The sequence below is a fragment of the Pinus tabuliformis genome, chromosome 2_2 (assembly GCF_031772625.1).
Source record: "Pinus tabuliformis cultivar Carrire ecotype Pingquan chromosome 2_2, CPIR1, whole genome shotgun sequence".
NCBI lineage: Eukaryota > Viridiplantae > Streptophyta > Pinopsida > Pinales > Pinaceae > Pinus > Pinus tabuliformis.
Window position 1 is genome coordinate 471471899 of NC_142300.1, and position 24689 is coordinate 471496587.

Genomic DNA, 24689 nt, shown 5'->3' on the forward strand with positions numbered 1-24689 from the left:
AATTAAAAGTGTTGTATTAAGTCTTTTGGTATGCTACACATAAACTTTTCTGCCTACATAATAAAGTACACCAACTCTCACAACGTTCTACTGTAGGGGCACTGGGATATTATTCATTCATGTGATCAAAATATTGCTAGGCCAATTTCACAAAGTCTCCATAGCAAACCAAGGTAACATGAATGTTGGGTATGTGTTATGTTTTTTGTACGAATACAACCATGGACTGTAAGTTGTGCTGTGTTTGAAGGAGTTCATAGGACGATGGATGCTCGCTTGTGTGGGGGTTCTAGGGAAACACTCCTAATTCTTTTTTGGGTAAATTTTGTGTTGGTTTATGGTGGTTTTTGTCACACGGTTTTTTATTTTAGTGGTTTTGTGGTGCATGGTGGTTCATCCTATGGTTTTTTTAATCCAATTAAAGAACTACAATTGTATTCTAATCCAAGGAAAATGGATTGGTGGTTTTTGGATGTTGTATTGTATTGTCATGCTTTAAAGAAGAACACATAATGAAAAATATTTCTAGTGTTTTGTTTGGGTTTGTAGGGTAGAATCGATGTGTTAATGTGTGCATGCCATAACATCTATTATGTTTTTATTAACAACCTAATATTTGCAACAATTAACCGTGGTTAAAACCTACAATGAGTTGGGTTCACACCAGAGAGTTGCATTTGTTCAAGAAGTATGTGGGCCTCCCTAACACAACCATGCATTGCATTAACTGCAATTATGGCATTCCATGGAACCACATCTTGTTGATGGATTTTATCAAACATATCCCATGCCTTCTCAAGCCTCCCACAATCGACATACATGTCTAGATAGGTTTTCCATAAAAAATGTTTAGTGTAATTCCCCTCTCATTCATGTAAGAGTGGACTAGTTGAGCCTTTGATATTGTTCTCTTCTTAGTGTATTCATGTAATAGAGAAACATAAGTGAAAGGGTTTATAATATTTCGATAAGATGTGAAATGCTTAGCACCTTTTTACATATGCTAATGGCATTGTGAGGTAAGAATATGACATTCACATTGGCCTTGGATTGCATACTTTTTAGAGCAATAGTCATAGGATTTTTGGGCGAAGTCTAAAATAATAACCTAAAATCCAAATCCATATTTCACATTGGGGGTTAGGGCATAACTGGTCTACTTGTAACAAATGTAGTGCTCACACAATCATGGGTGTAATTGAAAGCTAACCAAATCTTGAAACTAGAAAATCAATAGAATATATGTAATATGGAGAATGCACATGATGTTTATGTCAAAATGCTTGAATGAATTGAAGTTTCTTAAAATAAAATGACCACAAGGTAAATACAATAACCATTTCCCCATTTAATAAAAAACATTACAAAGTCCATCTAATTAGGGATGTTTTAGTATAATCCAATTATTAATTACTGCATTCATTTTCTTAATTCTCCTCAAATGCAACAACAATATCTAGTTATGGATGTTTCCAAACACATGGAAACACCCCCTTGAACTCTAATTAAGAACACAATCAATTATAAGCATAAAAATATGAGAGAAAAATAATTATAACAATTCATAGCAAGATTCACACATAAATCACACACGATTTATCTTGGAAAACTCTTATGAGAAAAACTAACCAATAAATTTATTGTTCCCTTAACCAAACTCAACTGAGTGATCCATGTAAGCCTTCACTGGTCACCTCGTGGTGTATTACAATGGAGTATTCCCAAGCTTTTCAAAGGATTTATTACATGAATCCATGGGTTCTAATACCATGGGTTACCAAAAACATGGGACCAAAAAACACCGCTGTTGACCTAAGTTTTTGACTCTTTCCCCTAGTCAAATTTAACCTAACATCCCTTCCTTTAAACTTGGCTTGATGTAACTTCCCTTGACCAAATCTAGTCAAACTAGTCAAGTAAGCCTTCGTCTCTCACATCCACTCCCTATCCCCTCGAGTCTATAACTAGGGCATCCCAGAATCCCACATGATCCTCGTATCACCTAGGTCTACCTCTAAACTTTATTGATAATTTACTAGGGGTACACATGCCTTACCAAGTCTTAGAGTGGTATCCCCATTCACATGCAATTCAATTTCCAACGCCATTATAGTAATTTATATTATTCATTGTTGTTATCCCAACACTTATGCCACCATCCTCTTACCTTCACACACTACAAGAACCTTTGTTCCAATTCTCTCCTCACATACCGAAAGCCTTGGGTATATAAAAATCTAGCTCTTGCAACATCTCTCATCCATGATAATTTGATATGGTAAATTTTGGAGATCTTCATAATGATCTCCTTAATAGCTTTGCCAAAGATAATAGATGCAATGTCTAACAAATTTTGTGATGAGAGCATAATGAAACCCTAGAAACTGAATTGTGTTGCCTTTGTCTACCAATGGTCATGTCACAGTGGGCATGTTCATCCCATCTAATTGCTAGTTGCTTCTCTTAGTCATTTCATAACCAAATTCCTCTATGTTGAATGCCTCTTAGATTTAGTAGTGTTATGCCTCACCTAAAATTGAATATGTTAGGCGCAACTTTTATTATTTCTCGCGTCTCTCCTCAAACCCGTGTTTTAAGTGTCAAATGGAGCTTTCACCACACCTTGTATGACACTAGGCCTAATTATTCTCGTCCTAACAACCCTTCTCTTATGTAAATTTGGGGAATTGAATCTAGGACAAGGATTTGATACCATGTAAACATAAAAATGCGAGAGAAAAATAATTATAACAAATCATAGAAACATGCAAACATAAATGACATGCAATTTATCCTCGAAAACTGTTATGGGAAAACCAACCAAATCTATTATTCCTTTGACCAAAATTAGTCGCCAAGTGAGCGTTCACCACTCACCTCCTAGTGCACTACAATGGAGTATCCCCAATCATTTTAAAAGATTTATTACAACTAATCCACGATATCTAATACCATGAGATACAAAATCCATAGGCCCAAAAACCACCACTATTAAATTAACTTTTTGACTCTTTCACCAAGTCAAGATTAACATAATATAAACCATTAATTCTCAATTCACATATAAATAGAATAATTACTCAATTCAGCTAAAGTTTCAAATTACCTAGACTTGCAAGTAATACTTAATGTAATTTGTTTTTATCCCTTTGTATGTCAAAGTTTCCTTATTCATGAACTCCAAGAATTTATCTCTAGTAATTTAGACAAGGAATAAGATATCTTACCCATTTCTTAGTTGTCCATAATTTAAACGCAATTCTTTCATACTAATAACCAGGTTAGTAATACCACATATCCACATACAACAATAAATAAAATAAATGTGAAAAAAAATAAATATAAAAGTAAAAATACAATATCAATACCAAATAAAATTATACCTAACCATGGTGTAATTCTCTCAATTCCAACAATGCTTCATTCCTCAACCCTTGCCATTGCTAAGGTACATGTTTCCATATGGGTTCCGGCTCGCCATAAATAGGGAAAAATTCTCCCTTAAACCCTCGAGCTGTGTGGATCATAATTAATTTTCTTACTGCAAAACGAACTCATGGGTTTTACCAACAAATTATTATTACTGCTAATCTCCTTCCATAATTTGGTTATCATTTACATGAGTTGTTTATACTAACTGAACTTCTATAGAATTTATGTACTTCTTTGATTACCCCCAGAACCATGGTTTTCCCCTCATTTACAAGCCTCATGAACCTAATTTTTCCTTTTATTTTTATTTTTAAATCTTTTATATTTATCGGTCTCCCAGACCTAGATGTTAAATTTTGGACCTTTTAAAAATGTTTATAATAGATATAATTATATATTAGTAATAGATTTGTGTGATCCTTGATTTGTGTATTCTATTATGAATATTTTATGGAAGTTAAATCCCTATCATCCATTTAATAATTATTAATAGTTAAATCAATATTTTAGAAGCCCTATTCCAAAATAGACAGACATATCAACATAAATAAATATATATTCTAGATTTAAAATATTTATTATTATGTATTATAATTAATAATTAGTTCATTATAAAAGAAAGGTTTCCAAAACATTGTTTTTCCAAACGCATATATGTTACCACATTTAATAACTTTAGTATATACTTACTTTCTATACAATCTTTTAGCGTTATGTATTATTATTACTTTTTAATTATTAGGTAGTCATTTCTTTGAGGCCTACCCACTTGTTGTTTGCAAAAATGATATATTCAAACGAAGATTGTTGGTTGGAATAATAATCTACTAGATAAGCTTTTCAATACTATGTTGGACATTATCTCATAAGAATTTCAATTATTCCACCTTACATATATTCTTTTCACTATGGATAGGAGGGGTGCTTTGAGCATCCAAATCTCTATCCTCCAACCTTGATGAACTATATTTTCTTCATTTAGTTAATGTTTGATAGAGTTTGTGGACATTTTGTGGTTAGAAGTTACTACATGTGAATCCCTACTAAAATTAATAACCATGTGTATCACTAATTTTTTACTTGTATACAATGGTATTCATAATTATATTTATTACTAAGGTGAATTTGTTATTGTAGACCTGGATGTCACTAAAAAAGGGAAAACTTGTTGCATTGAATTGGCTCCTCATGTCCTCTCTATACACTCCCAAATTCGTATGCCTCTTTGTGATCCATATGAACAACCAACCTCAAAAACAAATGAAGCCAAATATTATGATTTAGTACAAGACTTACATTTAGAAACAAGATTGGACTCCTAGCTTTCACGAATTAAATGTAAATCGTTTTGTAATGCCCTATTTAATCTTATCCTGCAAAATTTACTAAGTGTTTAAAATTCCTTAAAATATGGACTTATAATTATCAAGAAATATTGGTACATACCTACATTGGTGAAACTGTAAATTTAGTACTGATATAAATTTTGTTATTATTCCCAATTTACCTCCCCAAATTTTTAAATTTTGAGAAGACATAGTCCTCTCCAATTAATTACCAAATTATATATATATTCATACCTCATTCCCAAAATGTCCTCTCATATTTTCTTGGGAGAAGGCATAGTCCTCTCCAATTAATTACCAAATTATATATATTCATCTCTCATCCCCAAAATGTCCTCTCATATTTACTTGGGAGAAGGCATAGTCCTCTCCAATTAATTACCAAATTATATATATTCATACCTCATTCCCAAAATGTCCTCTCACATTTACTTGGGATAAGACATGGTCCTCTGCAATTAATTACCCAATTTATATATTCATCTCTCATCCCTAAAATGTCATCTCACATTTACTTGGGAAAAGACATGGTCCTCTCCAATTAATTACCATTTTATATATTCATCTCTCATCCCCAAAATATTTACTTGGGAGAAGACATGGTCCTCTCCAACTGATTACCCAATTTTATATTCATATCACATTCCCAAATGTCCTCTCATGTTTCCTTGGGAGAAGAGAAGTCAAATGTAAGAATGAGGGAGAAGTTATGACATTAATGAGAGGTGGTTGAGGTAGAGAAGAGAAGGGAGGCATAAAAGGGGAAGGATGAGGGGAGGAAGGGGGATCCTTGGTCTTGCTTTAGTTTTGGTTGGGCTGTCGCTTTGGAGGAATTGTTTGAGAGAGAGGAGGGGAGTATTGTTTTATCTTGAACACACTACATCTGGTTAAACTTGGGCTCGGAGGGCTAGGGAACCTGTGTAGGTTTCCTGGGCTAGGAATTACTTCCCAGTAGGTTGGGAGGTAAATCGAGTTCATAGTCAAGAGGAGCGTTCCAGCAGGAGCAATAGCTCAAGGGCATCTCCACTCGGCCATCGGTACATGTATTTCTCTATGCATAGATTACTTATGTAAGTGATTGAAATGAAATGTTCACTATTTGAATTGTAGGAATTAGATTTTAAATAGTAAAATATCATCGTTTAAATGTCTTGTCAGAAAATAAATTATTGCCCTTTTATTGCAATTAAAATTAGAGAATATAGATATGGTAGAGGACCCTAGTAGGGGACCTTATACGCGGTATCAGAGCGGGTTCGAAATCTGGACCCAAGACCCACTAGACATGAATCTCCACTAAATTAAAAAAAAGAAAGAAAAGGTATGTGGAAATGATTTCTCCACCTTACTCTCAATAAGTCATTGTTTCAATATATTCAATGCATTGGCTTCTCATGGTCTACTATCCTTAACTACCAATTCAAAAAAAATCAATTATTTAGAAAAGGCTCGTTCCATTTTAAACGACAATAGTTACAATGTTGACTGCCTATAACATTCAATCTGGATATTCAACTAGCGCATATGGCACTGCAAGCTCAGTTTCATAGTCCACCTAGGTTGTTATGGAGTGAGGATATCTTATTGCAGCTCCCGGTCCAATAACTGACTATGGTGCCCTTGTGAAGATGATGGGATACTTTGGTATATTAGGAGAAGGAGCCGTTTTCCATGTATCAATTTCTTTAACATGGTCAACATAATTTTTACCAATACACGTTATCGCTCCAGAAAGCATAGGCATAGGAGCAAGCAATTCCGCATCTTCTATTGGGATACATGGCCCTTCAATCTTTATACAACTGTGAAGAAAGTCCCATTGATTGATGAAATCTATCATATCGTTAATATGAGATGTATCAATGTTAGTCGATAGGTTTACCACTTGTTCCAATGGCCAAATGGACCCATTACGAACAACTCCAACTTGACCTGTGATTTGTTCTGTAACAAACGTTGCCAATCTCAAAAATTTTGGTCTCCAAATTAACATTTGTTTTTTTTTGCTGAATCACCCTTCTAGTGACCATCAGCACCTCCAAATGTCTTAGTAGCCTAAGCTTTAGCAAGCTTATTTTCCAGTTCTTTAACTTTGGTCTCGAGAATTTGAATCACAGTTGTGTGTTCTTGCAACTGGATCTTATGTTCCTGTTCAACCTTCATAATATGTGTTGCTTGATTCTTAGTTGTGCATTCTGTTCTTCTTCATATTTCTGTTTCTCTTGTAGCATTACACTCTCTGTTTTTAGATCTGCCTGCAATGCAAATGCAACTTTCCAAGTTTTTTTTTACTTCATTGAATAAGAGAAGAGATTGATCATCTGCCTCTTTCAGTGCTTTCTCTAAACACATAACCTCTTGCCTTGCCTCTGAAAATTCCTTTTCTTTCATATATCTCCTTGTGAGCTTCATTTGCCACATCTCTCCACTTCTTCATGGTATCATGATTTCAGAGACTTAGTTCAACATTTCGAGCTCTTGCAGCAAAATTTAGAGACAATATTGTCTCCTGTACTTCTGCATGGCTGGGACTCATGTTAACAATAATCAAAGTCTTGGAATCATCACTTAGAGAATCTGAGAGCATTTGAGTGAGCCTTGAGTTGTCGTAAGGGACGCGGTCCTTCTTTGATGTCAAAACAAATAAAACATCCCCCAACGCAGATAATGATTTATGTGCATGTAGCAACTCTTTGAGGCAGTCCCCATTAGCTTCCTCCTTAGGCAAACACCCAATTCTAGCCAAATCAACCAGTGAAAGCTTGCTATATTGTCACTCCCTAGTGAGGCTGCTAGACAATTGTATATGAATTGTAACAACCAAATGAGAATAGCTACATTCTTCAACATTCATGGCGTCCATTCCTCGGTTTTGTATTCCCAATTTTAGCACACTCAAAAGTCAGTTGGATTTTCAACTTTTCCTGTACAAGTTCAACAGAAAACTTTGTTGGACCCATACACATTTTTGAGGGATTTCCACTGGTGTTGAAAAGCAAATCATGAACCTCCTCATTGGGGAGCTCAAACATTGTAACATGGAAGTTGAATTTAGAAGAATATGCATTAGCATTAGAAAAATCGAATAGCTCCTCAAACGCCCTAAAATAAAGTCTGTAGTCATGGCTTGAACCTTCCATTGTATATGTTTCCCCAGAGCCATTTGGCCATAAGAAAATACAGAGACGTTGTATCCATCAAAAGCAGACCATACTAAAGGCTAAACATCTTGAAAGAAATCCCCTTGGCTAACAAGAGGTCCATAAACTCTGTCAAAATCAAAATCCTTTTTAGAACTTGTAACAGGATCACCACCAAGATTTATTCGTATCGTAAAATCATCAGGAAATCTATTGCTGGTACCCCCCTCATCTTCAAACAGAGGGAGAACACGGCAAAATACCCTTATATTTCCTTTTATAGTTACTAATTCATTAAATAGTTTCTTCCTTTCTGTGACCAATGGAGTTTCTAGAGCAATCTGATCTAGCTTGCGAGCTTTCTCCACAAGTACACTCAAATACCATGTAACTCGAGCAATTCCATAGCAACTATATCGTCCTTAAGTCCCATGGTCATGGCATTCTTTTTCTTGCTGACTCTGCAAGAACAATTCCATCTCCATCCACATAAGAATAATGAGGCTGTGAACTGCAAATTTCTTCCAGCTTGCCAATCGGGGAAGTTTCTGTTCCATAGCATACACTAAAAGGTGTTTCATGTGTTGTGCCAAAAATATTATAAAATTTAATTCCATCTGGTAGCTTTGTTGTATCAAGGATTCGACGAGTTTCCAATGACCATTCAGAGATGGCCATATTGAATGGTACAGGTATTGACTTCCCATCATAGTTCAACATGTTTCCCTTTAGTGCCTTTTGGAATATTGAAATACTCTCGCTAGGACCATATGATTCTAGCTCAGCAGATGATTCCCCTTCCTTTGTATATTCCTTACGCCAAATTTGTATTTGTGGCAGTTTGTTCCAATTGAACTCTATATTTGTCATCATCTCATATATTGATGGGCATTCAATCAACAGTTGATGCATGGTCCAGCGAGATATAAACAGGCAGCTCTCTAACCCATAAACAAATTGCATACCAGTCAAAAGACAATCATTAATGACACCTGGACAACCTTGGAAAGGACTAGCAATGCACACCCATGTGCTTACATAGTTCACATAAAGGGCCACATAAATGAATGCGTGGAGTTCAATAAACCGGTACGATACGTATTAGTGATATATAGAATTAATTGCAATTCTTTTCCTAAAGCTATTATTTATAAGCATGGGCAACTTTGCATTTGGAATTTGGAATGTAGCACTCATAAAGGGCCACATAAATGAATGCGTGGAGTTCACTAAACCGGTACGAAACGTATTAGTTATATAGCATTAATTGCAATTCTTTTCCTAAAGCTATTATTTATAAGCATGGGCAACTTATGTAGCACTCATAAAGGGCCACATAAATGAATGCGTGGAGTTCACTAAACCGGTACGGTACGTATTAGTTATATATAGCATTAATTGCAATTCTTTTCCTAAAGCTATTATTTATAAGCATGGGCAACTTTGCATTTGGAATTTGGAATGTAGCACTCATAAAGGGCCACATAAATGAATGCGTGGAGTTCACTAAACCGGTACGATAGGTATTCGTTATATATAGAATTAATTGCAATTCTTTTCCTAAAGCTATTATTTATAAGCATGGGCAACTTTGCATTTGCAATTTGGAATGTAACACTCGTAAATGGATGCGTGGAGTTCACTAAACCGTTACGATACGTATTAATTGTTTTATCGGTGAGAATTAATTGTAATTATTTTCCTATTCTGTCCACTACTTCTCATGATTCAATGTATTATGTTATGCTCCCCACAAAATCAAACTGTAACCTTATGACTGGTAGAACATTATTTTTCACGCACCAAAAATTTTCTTTCACATAAGAATCGTTGCAAACTCATTTTTTCAGTGGGAGTAGAAATTTCTGTTGAAAAATCACAATACATCATATATCGCCAAACAGATTTCATTATACAATATCGCCAAAACAAACAGAATAAGTGCAAAATACATCAACATCAGAATAAGTGCAAAATACATCAACATCAGAATACATCAAAACATATACGTCATCATAGAATCAAATACTGCAACGCAATATTCTGACTAGGGTGCGAAAGCCTACCGCCCCACCAGCGCCTCATGCACTCGTACTCTTTAACATGTACGATAATAGGCGAAACGTTATGTTTATTTTAAATTGATGATCTATTTGAAGAATATTTCGGAATAGAATAGGATGGATAAGAGTGCCAATTTTTTTATCTCACCTTGTCCCTTCAATTTTTCAAATAGTCAATACAGTTTGTTTTGTTTGTTTTTTTCTTTTTTCTTTTTGTTCAAATGGACAATATAATACCATATAGTATTTTTTATTTTTATATTTTTGTTAATCCATTAATTTTAAATCAATTAAGATGTCATTCCAAACCGTGTCCATGGTTTTTCTCTGTTCGTAACTTCCTTCGACACGCCCTCGTTGTATCATGGTATAGATTTTACTAGCATTTGCATCTTATGTTGCAAAGGAAACGCCGTAAGGCATAGAGTGGGGAAGAATAGGGACATGTGAATGGACATTGTTGAAAGCAATGGTGGATGATAATGGGTTACAATTGCAATAGCTAGTTATGTGTATTCTGAAAATGGATATTTTGTAAATAATAATAGGTTGTGGAAGAATAGCGACATGTGAATGGACGTTGTTGAAAGAAAGGGTGGATGATAATGAGTTACAGTTGAAAGTATTAGTTATGTGTATTTTAAAAAAGCACAGGGATATCCATAGGCATCGTTGGGCTGTTGATTCCTTCCTTGTCTGACTTTGGGATGTCATGGCTAAGCTAGCGCTTCATATAAACAAAGGATAGATTCGAAAAATTTATAAAACGGTTCCCTTTTGGAATCGAAAATCATTCGATTTTGCCATTTCCATATGGCCCAGATTGTTAACAAAGAAATGGGCCTCCACTTGCAGTACATGTTGCTCCGTGCTTTGGAAGCCTCATAGATAGAAGGAGCATTGACGATGACGAAACCAAAGTCAGTAGTTAAGTTCTACCAAATCAACTGGGATTGAGGACATTGTAGGAAAATATGCAAATTATTTTCAGAATTTGATCTACAAAGGGGGCATATGGCAGGCCCACACCATTTGCGCTTCTGGAGATTCTCCCAAGTGAGATTCCTGTCATGAAAAACCAGCCAAGAAAAAATAATGATTTTTAAAGGGCATCCAAATTTCCAAAACGCTGGGGGGAAAATATTATGATATGTATCGGACTCTGATAATAAAATTTGGAGATATATATGCTTTGCATATATAGCCGATGCACCACTGAGACCTTTCCAAACGAGGCAATCCCTATCTGACGAGCGATACAATCCACCCGATTGCAATGAAATAGTGATAGCATTCCATTGGGATTCCAGAGCACCGGGTAATTGCATTTCTGTAGCAGTTTTCCAGATTGGAATAACACCATCCCATTTTTTTATTGCACTGGCCCAAAAGAAATATCCCCTGCTGTGTAAATTTCTCAAAAGTTGAGAGGAGATACGGATCTTTTCTCCCATACCTGCGAATTCATAAAATCCAATGATAATATTGGATCCGGATTGGAATTTCCAAATCAAATTTTTTCTAAAGAACGACTCCAATCTTTTAAAACCTCTCCATATATATGAGCCGTTGGTGGATCTAGTGGAGCGCTGTCTATACCAATATGTCATGTCTTGCTCATCCATGTACTTAGCTCTAATGGTTTTGCTCCAGTTGGATTCATCCATAATCACTTTCCACATTGATTTACATAGAAGGGCTCTTCTAAAGGAGTGTAAATCCAATATGCCCCAACCTCCCATATTTTTTGGCCGTGTCAACTTCGAAAGCTTGCTGAGGTGATATTTTATCTTCTCCTTCTGTCCTCCCCATATGAAATTAGCTATCATTCTGTTTAAACTGTTAATAGTAGATGAAGGGATATAGAAAAGGTGTGCCCAATAAACCATGATTTGTAGCAGCAGGGATTGTGTGAGAATGGCGCGACCTCCAATTAATAAGCACCTGTATTCCCATGTAGATATTTTCTTATAGAACCGATTTGGAATACATGACCAGTCGGCCAATCTGTAACCCACAGGTTTCAAATTGAATCCCAGATGTTTGAAGCCCTTCAGGATAGGAAATGCTTTAATGTTGAAAAGATCTGTTAGAAATGTGATTATACCTCCATTCACATCAGCGACATAGAATGAAGATTTTAAATCGTCGATATACATGTCGGTGGCTTTTTGAAATCTCCCAAAGATTTCATAGATACATATCCATGTTGATTTGCACAGTATGGCTGACGGAACGATATCATCAACAAAAAGATTATGTGACATGAATATATCCCTGCAAATGGGGAGAGGCTTGTATATCTCTTGTTGGATCGCTTTCTTTATGTGTAGGCTCAGAGATTCCATAACTAGAATGAAAAGGAGTGGAGATAGGGAGCAACCCTGACGTAAGCCCCTGGCCGCTTTGAAGAAAGGAGTTGGGACACCGTTAATTAGGACTGCATAATTTACTACCACCACATAGGCCATGATCCATTTGATGCACCTAACATCTAGGCCAATCCTAGCTAGTAGGCATCGAATAAAGCCCCAGTTCACACAGTCATATGCCTTTTTAAGGTCGATTTTAAAAGAGCAACTTCTATTTTCCTGCTATGCATTGAGTGTAATAATTCTTGAGTGAGAGCCACTGCTTCTAAGATATTTCTGTCTTTAAGAAACCCGTGTTGCTCTGGAGATAGATGTAGAGATAGAGTGTTTCTAATTTGAATAGCTATAATCTTTGATATGACCTTGTATAATACGTTGCACAATGAGATTGGACGATAATCTGAAAATGTGGAGGAGAACTTTTTCTTTGGAATTAGAGCGATATATGTTGAGGAGATTTTTTGGCTTATGAAACCCTGTGTTCTCATTTCCTCGACCATCTTTAGGATATCTGTCTTGAATAATTTAAAGAAGTGGATGAAGAAATCGGTGGTCCACCCATCTGGCCCAAGGCACTTGTCTTTCTGGAATGATTTCATTGTTGCCAATAATTCTTCTTTTGAAACTTCACCAAATAGAGCTTTGCTTAGACTTTCATCAAACATAGTGGGGTATGGGTCTATTCCCCATAGAATATCCTCAATATCACAGACAGAATCCTCACTGTAAGCCCTTTTGTAAAATTTCACAGCTTCTCTAGAAATAGCCTCCTGTGAGGAGTGAGAATTTCCTTCCTCATCCTTGATCTCCCAAATAGCGTTTGTATCCCTTCTCTTATTTGCAAACCTGTGAAAAAACTTGGTGTTTTTATCTTCCTCTCTGAGCCATAATGCTCGACTTTTGAGCCTCCAAGAGGCCTCTTCTTCTAATATCTTTTGTTTTCTTTTTTCTAAATCCCATATATGTTTTCTGATGGTGGATGTCATGGAGGGATTTTTAAAAAGTGTAGATAAGTACTCCAGTTTCCTACATATGTCCTTCAGCTCCTTTTTATTGGAGGCCGATTTCTCTTTTTGCCATTTTTTAACCTCCTTTTGAAGAAATTGCAGGCGATCAAGGAATTGCCGGGAAGAGTCATTTTCCTGCATGGGAGATAGCTTCCATGTATCATTTATAAATTTGCTGAATTGACCAACAGCAAGCCATGCACAATTGAACTTGAAAGGATATCCAAATCTGCGTCCAGCATATTTCCATTGAAAAGAAATGGGGCGGTGATCAGATATGAAAGATGGTATGATGTTCATGGTAGGAGGCCCATATCTTTCTGTCAGTCTTTCATGGTAGATAAATTTGTCTAATCTTTTCGCCAGGAAGGAATTGTTGGATCGCCCATTGTCCCAAGTTGGTCCCTGACCAATAGGCAAGATATCAATAAAATTATTTTGTATAATAGATTCCCGAATGAATCTCCCCATCGGATCATATTTCTTTCCATTGCCCCATATTTCGTCATTACAAAAGGTGCAATTAAAATCTCCACCAATTATCAAAGAGTCAATTTCAAGTAGTTCAGAAGAAAGAAGATAATTCCAGAAAGGGTACTGGTTTTTATATGGAGCATAAATATTCAATATGTGAACGGGGTCTGAAGATCCACAGAAATGGGCCAGCACAAGAATGCCAGTGAAACATTGAAAAGCAGCAGTCGTAATCCATTTAGGGTCCCATAATACAGCTAGTCCTCCAGACATGCCCACAGCATTTGAAGCGACCATATGCCATGTTGGTAACATCCGCCTGAAGTAAGAAATGGTTTGTGAGCTATCGTGCATGGTTCCCTGTATAAGAAGCATTTTAGATTTTGAAGAGACAAAAAGTTTTTTTAGGGCCAGAAATTTGGGGTCAGCTCCAAGGCCCCGAATGTTCATTGATAGAATGTCGATCATTTGGGAAAATCATTAGGCCGACGTGCTCTAAGAGGCCTTTTAAGAGGAATATCTTCAGCTGCAATTTCTGTAATAGGAATTTCAATTAAGGAAAGATCTCGGGTTGACGAGTCCTGTCTTCCCTTCCTACCCCGAAAGTGTCTACTACCACGCTTCTCTTTGCGGCGGACAGTTATGTTTCTAGCTGAATTAGGGCTAATATTGGGCAAGGGGGAACGATTGGGTCGATGGACAGTTAATGGCTGAAATTTTAAAGACGCTTTTTTAAGGAGGTCAATATCCTGATCAAAAGAATTACGGGGAGAGGTTCGAGGGGATAGTGGAGGGGAAATAGGGATATATGGAGCCTTACCTTTATGGTCAGGTACATGTCCAAGGGATGGAGGTTTAGGGGAGTGAGCTATATATGGAGATTTATTATTTATATCAAAAGAGCGACCAAGTGAGGGGGAAGACGGGAATCTTTGGATGGGTGGAATGTGAGAGGAAGGGGATTGGGGTGATGAAGATATGTATTGAATATGGGCAGACGCAGGATCAATACATGGAGGCTTAGAAGATGCAGGAGGGAGGGGAATCTCAGGGTTTGGTTCCAATTCATGAGGTGGAGAAATATTGGAGAAGCCCGTTACTCTGGCCGATAGGTCAAAAAAGGACAGCGAGGGAGTTTTAGAAACAGTGGAAGAACGGGGTCGATCAGAAAAATAGTTAGAATTACGATTTGTATGGTTCACAAATACAGATCGAGATTGCGGAAGACTGGCAGATCAATCTAGGGAACGGCCTTTCGGCGAGGATAGGACGTCATTAGTTCTGACTGGAGCCCGATAGACCTCCATGGTGTTAGGCCATTCATATGCCGAATTTTCTCTTTCATATGTCGAAACAGGAATATTTACAGCATGGAACTTTTTCTTCTGTTTACCATTGGGGCAACGAGGACAATTACGAAAAAGGTGTCTAGTTTTGTGACAATTTGAACACCTAAATGGGACGCCCCAATAATCTAATCGTTGTTGAATTTTGGACAGCTCCCAAGTTAAATCAATAGACTCTGGAAAACCCCCTTTGAATTCCTTTTCTATGAGAATCTAGGCCACCTGCTTGTCTTTTGCCCCAATACACCTAGGATCGACGTATATGAATCGCCCAATAGCATTTCCTATTTTTTCCATAGATTCTTTGGTCCACAGTTCAAGAGGCAGGCCAGGCAATTTTGGCCAAATGTAATTGTTTTGGGGCGTGCAACGAAGCGGATTAAAACCAATAAACCATCTGTGCAGAGCTAAAAAGCTCTTCTCTTTCACCCAGAGTTTCGAATAGATAATTTCCAAGTAACGTACCCAGAGGAAGTGGAAAGTAGATATTTTATTGAAAATGATTAATTAATTCTTTTAACTAACTTTACATTATTTGATAAGAGAGAAGTAGATTAATTAATTCTTTTAACTATTTATTGTATTGAAATATATTTTTTTATAACCTAATATAAAAGAAATATATAATTCCTTCATAATTCTATATAAATAATAAAATAATTAAACATGTATAATTATTTTAATGTTAATATGAAATTTAAATAGAATATCTATAAATATTAATAAAAAAATAGTAATAAAAAAATATTTTAATTTCTATTTTAATTAAAATATTTTTATTTCAACCTCTTATGCATAAAAATATATATTATGAAAATATAAATTTGATTTAAATTTTAATTTAAAATAATATCATAAAAAAATATTTCATTATTAAAAATAATATCATAAAAAAATATTTCATTATTAAAAATAATTAAAAAAAAATTCATTATTAAAAATAATAATAAAAAAAATTCATTATTAAAAATAATCAAAAAATATTTCATTATTAAAAATAATCAAAAAATATTTCATTATTAAAAATAATCAATTCTCTCAAAATTAAGATTAAATTGATCTATTAATTTTTCATTTACATACAGGAGAATCTCAAGTTATCATTGAGATAAATAAATCTCTATAGTACATACTTGTTATATCTATATATATATGAATGAAGATCTTTGCTATGATTTATATTACTGTGGCAATGCCATTTTTCCACAACAAATTCTTTTATTAGTATTTAATACATGACCCTTAAATTTTTCATATACTCAATCTTGACTTAAATACACATGAGTGCATTACAGTTCACTTTAGTTACATTTAGAATTAATAACATCACATCAATCACATGATTATTTTTCATATACTCAATCTTGACTTAAATACACATGAGTGCATTACAATTCACTTTAGTTACATTTAGAATTAATAACATCACATCAATCACATGATTTATCCATGGAAATGGTACATATGATAATTAGATTGCCACCAGGAGGATCTAAATAATTAAGTTCCAATGTACTAAGTTAATGTAGGTTCTCCACAAAACATGTATATTGGGAAATGAAATTACAATGAATGATTCTCTATGCAACACACTAGGAATTGGAAATGATAATAATTCTAATAATTCTTTGAATGTATGGTTTTAATCCCATATTGACTCACTAACGTACTGCTCAATCTCCTTGACCTATGTGATACACTAGACTTTGGTTTTTTTTTCGAAACTCCTTTGCTTTCTTGATCTCCCATAATCCTCTACCTCTCCCTCCTGGCACAATGTTCTTTAATTTCATGTACCATGTTAACATGTGGTCTAATAGTGGTATACAATTGTGCCACCTTTTTCTATTCATCTAGTACCTATTTAACATTCCAAACTTCTTCACATACAAAAATATGTTGTTTGGGATCCTCCGATCCAACACAGTGAAAGAACGTAATTCGCATAGAAGGATCAACGTCCATTACCATTCTCTACGTAGTTCCACACTATGAAACTTTTGATTGATTTGTTTGGCATCCTAGATCTTGATTGACTACTTCCACTATTCTGATTATTATCACTATTCCCTTCACTATTTGGATTTAATTATAATAACTTACTGGGTGATCTTACTTCTTGACGTAGGTGATAAACTCATCTTAAATAAAATCTCTCTGCTTGTCCTCCATTTATAAGGCCGGCATAGTTCGCCCTAATTTGCAGTAGGTGGTGATATCATACCCAAAAGATTCGCTCTCCTAATGGATATACATTCTGCCAGATTGGCTGGATCTGGCTACTTTCTAAATTTAACTTGACTCGACTACCTAAATTTAATGTACTTTAACAAATACAACCTCTGTCTGTGCTAAGTTTGCCCTATTTAGCTGTAGGCGGTGATCATACTGGCTCTCCTAGTGGACATAAATTCCGGCAGCTTGGCAAAATCAGGGATTACTTCTTTCAGTCCATCGGATTTATAGAATCGATCAATCCATGCGCTCAGCAATGGCATTTTCTCTGGATCTATTAAAACGCTATCGGTAGCCTTTGATAATCACTGACAATCACTGACAAACCGCCCAATGCGATGTCAAGCAAGCCGAGACCTCACTTTTTTTTTCGAGGTAATGAATGCTGTGGAAGCCACCTGTAATCAAGAAATATGTTATATTTACTATCTGTTTTTTTTTATTTTTATTAATACAGAAGCGTTTTTTATTTTAAAAAAATGGCGTTTTTTATTTAAAAAAAATTGGTTCCGAGATAACTCATAATATTGAACCAACAACAGAATTTGAAGCCCAGAACCATTCACATTCCGGATTGTTTTCCAAAATGCAGCAAGGTCCCGTATAAAATTACTCTTTACAAGTTTTGTATTTTATGCAACACTTTTTACAAATTTTGTATTTTATGCAACACTTTATACTAGGTATAAGGGATCTTTCCAAAAAATTAATTGCATTTCATTCTGGTTTCTATTACATTCTATACCAAAGCTTCCTTTTCATTATGGTTTCTATTACATTCCTAATCAACGCACATTGAACAGCGGAATGACAGCTACAGTATCGGAGAGATACATTAAAAACTTGTTGGCAAGCAAAAAATTTTCAGATGCATATACATTTTTTTTATCTGTTTCTTTCTTTCTTTTTGTACTAGCAGCCTGTTGCTTCTTGGGTTCAAGCCAAAAAGCAGCCTGTTGCTTCTTGGGTTCAAGCCCTAAACGACTCACTATAGGGGATTTGAATCTGAATCTGTGTTGTTTCAACAAACTTATTAACGAATTGAAATGCCCCTGGGGCTACATTTTTTCTCTCTTATCTTTGAACCTTTTTCAATTTAATTTAATAATACATCTACAAAATTAGCAACCGTAAATTTTGAGTATTCTGGACAACAACCAAAAAGGGGAAAAAAAGAAGCATTCTTTACCACACTTTCACTATGGCACCATGTTTCCAATTCGCCACCGGTCATTTGTAAAGCTCTCAAATTCCGAATTCGAAGACAAGAAGGCAGGGAAGTGTCTGGACACTTACTCCAGCAAAGCCATAGAACCTGATCCGCTTGTTTCAGAAACTCGGATATGCTTCTCAAACAATTACCTTCGGCCCTCAATAGGTGCAACGTGCTCATATCAACATAAGGCTGCAAAGAGTTGTGGAACGACTGGTCAGGTATTCCTTGAACCCTGTTTATCCCGCGCACCTGAATTATTATCTGAAAACTGTTAGAAAACCATATGGACTTACTCGTAAATCCAAACAGTATTAACAATATATAACTTGTAAAATTTTCAGAACTAACATTTTGATTCAAACACGTACATTTGGTTGTATAACCGCATTACGAAAAAGGCCGTCAGTGGGGCGCCAAAGACGACGATGACATCTCGGAAGTTCTCTATCAGCGAAATCTCTGCCCAAGTCTCTGAGGTGATTGTGCATTTTTATACGGTTTTGACAGTCGATCTCCAGAATACACTTGTACTCTAGGTTCTGCAGATTCAGCTTTCCTCCCCAACCAGATCTGTCCCATATGCTTATGGCCAGATCTTTATCTTCTTCTATGAAGAAACAGGCAATATCTAAGAATATCTCTCTTTCCTGGGTGTCGAGACTGTCGTAACTAATCCTAAGACTGTTTTGTATTTCGGGGGGAAGTACTAAACCCGATAATTTCAGCAATTGGGCTTCCCAATACTCTAAATATTGTTTATAAAGATGAGACCCTAGCACTCTGAAAGACAATGGCAATCCATCACACGCATCCAAAAACTTTGCAACCACTTCTTCAAATCCCGCACGGGGTTTAGGCTCCTGAAAGGCATGCATGCAGAAAAGCCTTTGTGACTGTTCTCTGTCGAGGCCTGACAGCTTGTAAATCAACGAGACTCCGTTGGTTTAAAGAAAATCCCTATTGCGAGATGTAAGTAGGATTAAGCTATCGGAACTAAGAATATCTTTAAGAGGTGAAAATAATGCTTTTAACTGCCTGGAATCATTGATATCATCCAAAATTATGAGGGCTTTATAACCCAAGAGACGATGAGAAAGCTCTGATTTACCTTCAACAATGTTACTAACTGCCAGATCCCCTGAAGTCAAGCCTTGGAGGAGTTTATTTTGCACAGAAATTAAAGAAGTTTCGGCTCTCACATCTTCCAAAAAACAAGATCCACGGTAGGCTGACCTGTTGCGGTTAAAGAACTCTAATGCCAAGGTTGTCTTCCCTACACCACCAGAACCCACAATCCCCACAACCTTGGTCTCCACGCTGGGTCGCTGCTGCAGCATCACTGTTTTCTCAAAATCTTGTAGCTTTTCGTCCAAACCAGTTGGATATTCAGCTACAAACAGTTGAGGCTTTCTAATTTTTTCTTCCACCAATTGAACTACGTTCTCCAGGAGTTTGCCTTCGTCGCTGGTTATTCACAGTAAAACCAAACGTGAGTGCGAAAAACTTCGTTTATCAGTACAATCAAACTATTAGGGACACAGAGACTAAAAGTTCTTACCCATAATATGCCTTTAGCTCCAAACCGCAAGTGTGAAACCTCAAGCAATGCTTTTTTCCAATCTGCAATTCTTTGTTGTGGGTATCTCCTTTTCTTTTCATGACCTCGCAAGGCTTTACCATAGACTCCATTGTTGCCCGCCGCGCAACCAATAAATCTCAAGATTTGACCCAATAGTCCATGTTGCCTGTCATCTGTCCTGATCCGTAGATCACAAGGATTAACATTATAAAAGATTGGAATAACAGTAAGAATGAACTAAATTACCTTATCGTCTACAAAGGCAGCCCAGAAACGAGCAATGGCTCGGTCATATGGATCTTTGGGAATTCTTGCGAACAGGGTTCGATTTCAGGAGCAGCTCGCTCTTAGCTTTGAGATTCTCTTCCGCGAACTGGTAATCGATACCTAGCAAATGCCATGCGAACCCGCACAATGAAGATACCTAGCAAATGCCATGCGAACCCGCACAATGAAGGGACTCGAGTCATACCGAACCGCTTTACCTGCCCCTTTTCTCCCCGTTTTTTTATTTCAGTTTTATTTTAGTTTTCGATCAACGATCGAAATTCGTTCAATCGTCTAACACCATCCATCTAAGGGTGAACAATAAGACACGGGGGCCGCTGGGGGAGTCCATTTCAGATGGGAACGCCTTACGGCGTAAACATAATAAATAGTTAATTACTTAGATGAAAAATGTCTTATTAAAAAAATATGTCCATTAGTGGAAGAACACCCGACTTAGATATTTATAACGAGCGCCCTCATTGTAGTATTCATCATTCTATCAATTATTTATCTATCAATACATTTATACAATTACGGATTTATTCTATCTTCAAATACAATCAAAAACTGTTTATTTACACCCACATACATAACAGATCCGAAATATAAGTACATTATAAAAAATTCCCTATACCAAAAGCTTTATTAATTTGGAAGTTGGCTTTGAATCCAAATCTCCAAATCCCTACATGTAATAGCGCCCTTTGTCTTTGCTACAAACATCACCATCTTTGGCTTCTTGTCATTATCCAATTGCATGTTTTACTACTGCAATGGTACTTCCATGTTGGTGAATTTTAGTTTGCCATCCCCAAAATTTGCTCATAGAGCTCTCTAAATATATAGTTACCTGTTTATTTATCCATGTTACATAAATATCTTAAAAGAATGGTTCTCTGGTTCTCCCAACCTATGAGTACGTATCTTCCTGTCAATTTAACCGTGCTTCATAACTCTGATAACACAATGGTAAAGTGAAAATATGTTCTGGACATTGAAATGCTACATATATTAAATAGAAAATATAACACCTATTCCTTGGCTACACATCCATGATAGAGAATATAGATAAGCTTGATTGGTAGGAAAGTCATAATCCGCAGAGGAACACTGCTCATCATCACCAATGCAAGATTGCCAACATATATAAGCTTGGTCATCATGCAACCAAAATTTAACGGCTATTCCATGGCTACCAATCATAATTGATTACGTAAATAAGCTTGATTAGTAGGCAAGTCGTAATCCACAGTGGAACACTGCCCATCTTCACCAGTGCAAGATTTGCCAACATGCATAAGCTTGGTCATTATGCAAACCAATGCTTATGGCTTGTTTTACTGGGTTTTTCTTTTTTCACTAACTCAGGGTTCATTCACTCAATGCTCGAGACATCCACAGCTATCTCTACAAGAACACAGTTTCTTGTTGAAACAATAGAAACAATGAGCATCCCTCACGACAATCTCCTGCATAAGAAGCTTGGGCATGGACTTCATAGCAGAGTGACAATGACTAGAACTTAAAAAGGTTCTTCTGTACATGTACGACTGTCTTAGGAGAACTGAACATGTTATAAAGTCCAGAGTCCAAATGCGATGACCAGATTTTGCTATGGTGGGAAAGATCGTGATCCTTTTACTCAAAACCATTTGGTAGAAATCCCATGTTGGGTATGGTGGAAACGAACGTCATCCTTTTAGTCCTCAAAACCATTTGGTAGAATTCCCACGTTGGCTGTATATGCCACAGCATTCATCTGATCAGACAAAGTTTCAACTTCGCATAAATTGTTTCTCTTTGTGGGAGTAGTCTATCCCCCTACGAGGAAAGCATGGACCTGTTTGTTAATAACAATCCAACTGCAACCGGGTTTCTTTTTCACCTTCCTTTCTTTCATCCTGTTCCGCACACTGCCAATGTCATCCCACCTACCAGCTGCTGCATAGATGTTTGACAACAGTACATACGGTGCTGGATTTTGGGGATTCAGCTCAATAAGGTGTTGTGCTGCCTTTTCTCCGAGGTCTATATTGTTATGCGTTCTGCAGGCACTGAGAAACGAACCCCACATGTCAGCATCCGGTTTAAATGGCATTTTGTTAATAAGGTCGTTTGCCTCATCCAAGCACCCTGCCCGGCCAAGAAGGTCTATCATACAGCCATAGTGCTCCATTGCAGGAGTAATGTGATAAAATCGAGTCATGACATCAAAGTATTGCCTTCCCTCGTCCACTAACCCTGCATGGCAGCAAGCAGACAAAACACCCACAAAAGTAACACGGTCAGGCTTTATGCCAGTGAATTGCATTTGTTCAAAGAGTTCCAGGGACTCCTTGGCACATCCATTTATTGCATACCCTACAATCATTGCAGACCAGGAAGCAGTGTCTTGTTGGCGCATTCTGTTAAACACCTTGCGTGCATCTTCTGTGCTCCCACATTTTGCATACATGCCTACAAGGGTATTTCCCACAAGCACATCAGAATGAAACCCACTTCTAATTACTACTTCATGGGCTTCACTGCCTCGTTCCAGAGCTGCCAAAGCTGAACATGCAGGTAAGACAATGACAAAAGGTTTCTGTATTCGGTTTTATATTTACCATTTGCATCCGTCCAAAAAGTTTCAGGGCGTTTTCAGCTTGCCCATTCTGTGAATATCCTCCAATCATTGCATTCCACGAGACAACATTAGATTCAGGCATTGTCTTAAACAAGTTTAGAGCCTCTTCAACTTGCCCATTCTGTGCAAATCCAGAAATCACTGCATTCCACGAGATCACATTTCTTTCAGGCATGATCTGAAAGAGCTCGAAGGCCTCTTTAACATATCCATTCTGCACATACCCTGCAATCATAGTATTCCATGAAACCAAATTATGTCCAGGCATTTTCTCAAACAGCTCCACCGCGTTTTCCACATCCCCACACTGCGCATACCCTGCAATCATTGTATTCCATGAAATGACATCTCGTTTGGGCATCTCTTGAAACAACTTCAGGGCATCCCCGACCAGTCCATTCTGTACATAGCCTGCAACCATAGCATTCCATGAGACAACATCTCGTTGAGGCATTTTGTCAAACAATTCGCGTGCAAACTCAATAAACCCATGTTTGGCATACATATCCACAAGTCCATTTCCCACAAACACATTCGTTTCGAATCCACCCTTACGAATTTCACCATGAACTTCCCTCAGGACTTCCAAATCAGTACACGCCGGGAGAATGCTGGAAAAGGTAAAATGATTGGGCTGTAAACCCATATCTTGCATTTCATGAAAATATCCCAAGGCCTCCTGAGCATGCTCGTGCCGGGCATAAGCTGCAATCATGGCGGTCCACGAGACCACATTTTTCAGAGGCATTTCATCAAAAACCCTGCGAGCCTCTATGAGGCTCGCTAACTTAACGTATATACTAACCAGTTTATTTCCTAGCGAGATATCCTGGCATTCAAATTGCGTTTGAACCATGTGGGCATGGACTAGTTTGGCATCTGGAAGAGATTTAGCATTCAGGCATCCCTGCAACAGAGAATCGTAAGTAGAGGAGTATGGCCAAATCCCATTCTCAACCATGTCCTGCAAAATGCGCAGTGATTCCCTCAACCGACCCTGTTTACACAAACTTTTTACCAACCCATCATTCCCTTCTTTCGTTTTCAGAGTATCTGTTGTAGCTTTGCATCTGTTGGAAATTTCGAGAACTGGTTTCACTGACAACACCATTTTTCTTCTTATGATCGTTTCTCGCTGCCATTGCCATGGCTATTTTATTAGTCCCCCATTACCTGCCGCAAGGCAGCAGGGACCATTGCAACGAGTACGCGTTTGTTCCAATGTATTTCAGGAGCAGCTCTGAGATTCTCTTCCGCGAACTGGTAATCGATACCTAGCAAATGCCATGCGAACCCCCACAATGAAGGGACTCAGAGTCATACCGAACCGCTTTACCTGCCCATTTTCTTCCCGTTTTTTTATTGCAGTTTTATTTTAGTTTTCGATCAATCGAAATTCGTTCAATCGTCTAACACCATCCATCTAAGGGTGAACAATAAGACACGGGGGCAGCTGGGGGAGTCCATTTCAGATGAGAACGCCTTACGGGTAAATATAATGTAAATAACATATATGTTGGTCAAAATAATATACGTAAATAGTAATTAGTATATAATAAACATTGCGTGTGTATTCTTTTAGG

The 24689-nt window shown here is 36.9% G+C and overlaps 2 protein-coding genes and 2 pseudogenes across 2 annotated transcripts; all 4 read right to left on the reverse strand.

Moving 5' to 3' along the window:
• Positions 1-6833: 6833 nt before the first annotated feature.
• Positions 6834-12452, reverse strand: LOC149193369 (kinesin-like protein KIN-14L pseudogene; annotated as a pseudogene).
• A 5937-nt stretch (positions 12453-18389) lies between these two features.
• Positions 18390-19506, reverse strand: LOC149193370 (disease resistance protein L6-like). The gene is made up of 2 exons (XM_089407293.1): positions 19000-19506; positions 18390-18880 (listed from the first exon to the last, which is right to left on the reverse strand). Exons 1-2 carry the CDS (start codon positions 19504-19506, stop codon positions 18512-18514), a joined length of 876 nt encoding a protein of 291 aa, XP_089263419.1. The 3' UTR covers positions 18390-18511.
• On the reverse strand, positions 19462-20684 carry LOC149193371 (TMV resistance protein N-like). The gene is made up of 3 exons (XM_089406611.1): positions 20457-20684; positions 20190-20383; positions 19462-20095 (listed from the first exon to the last, which is right to left on the reverse strand). The coding sequence occupies exons 2-3, from the start codon at positions 20318-20320 to the stop codon at positions 19576-19578; spliced, it is 651 nt and encodes a 216-aa protein (XP_089262737.1). The 5' UTR covers positions 20321-20383; positions 20457-20684; the 3' UTR covers positions 19462-19575.
• Positions 20685-21673: 989 nt separating this feature from the next.
• On the reverse strand, positions 21674-24416 carry LOC149193372 (pentatricopeptide repeat-containing protein At2g13600-like; annotated as a pseudogene).
• Positions 24417-24689: the final 273 nt, after the last annotated feature.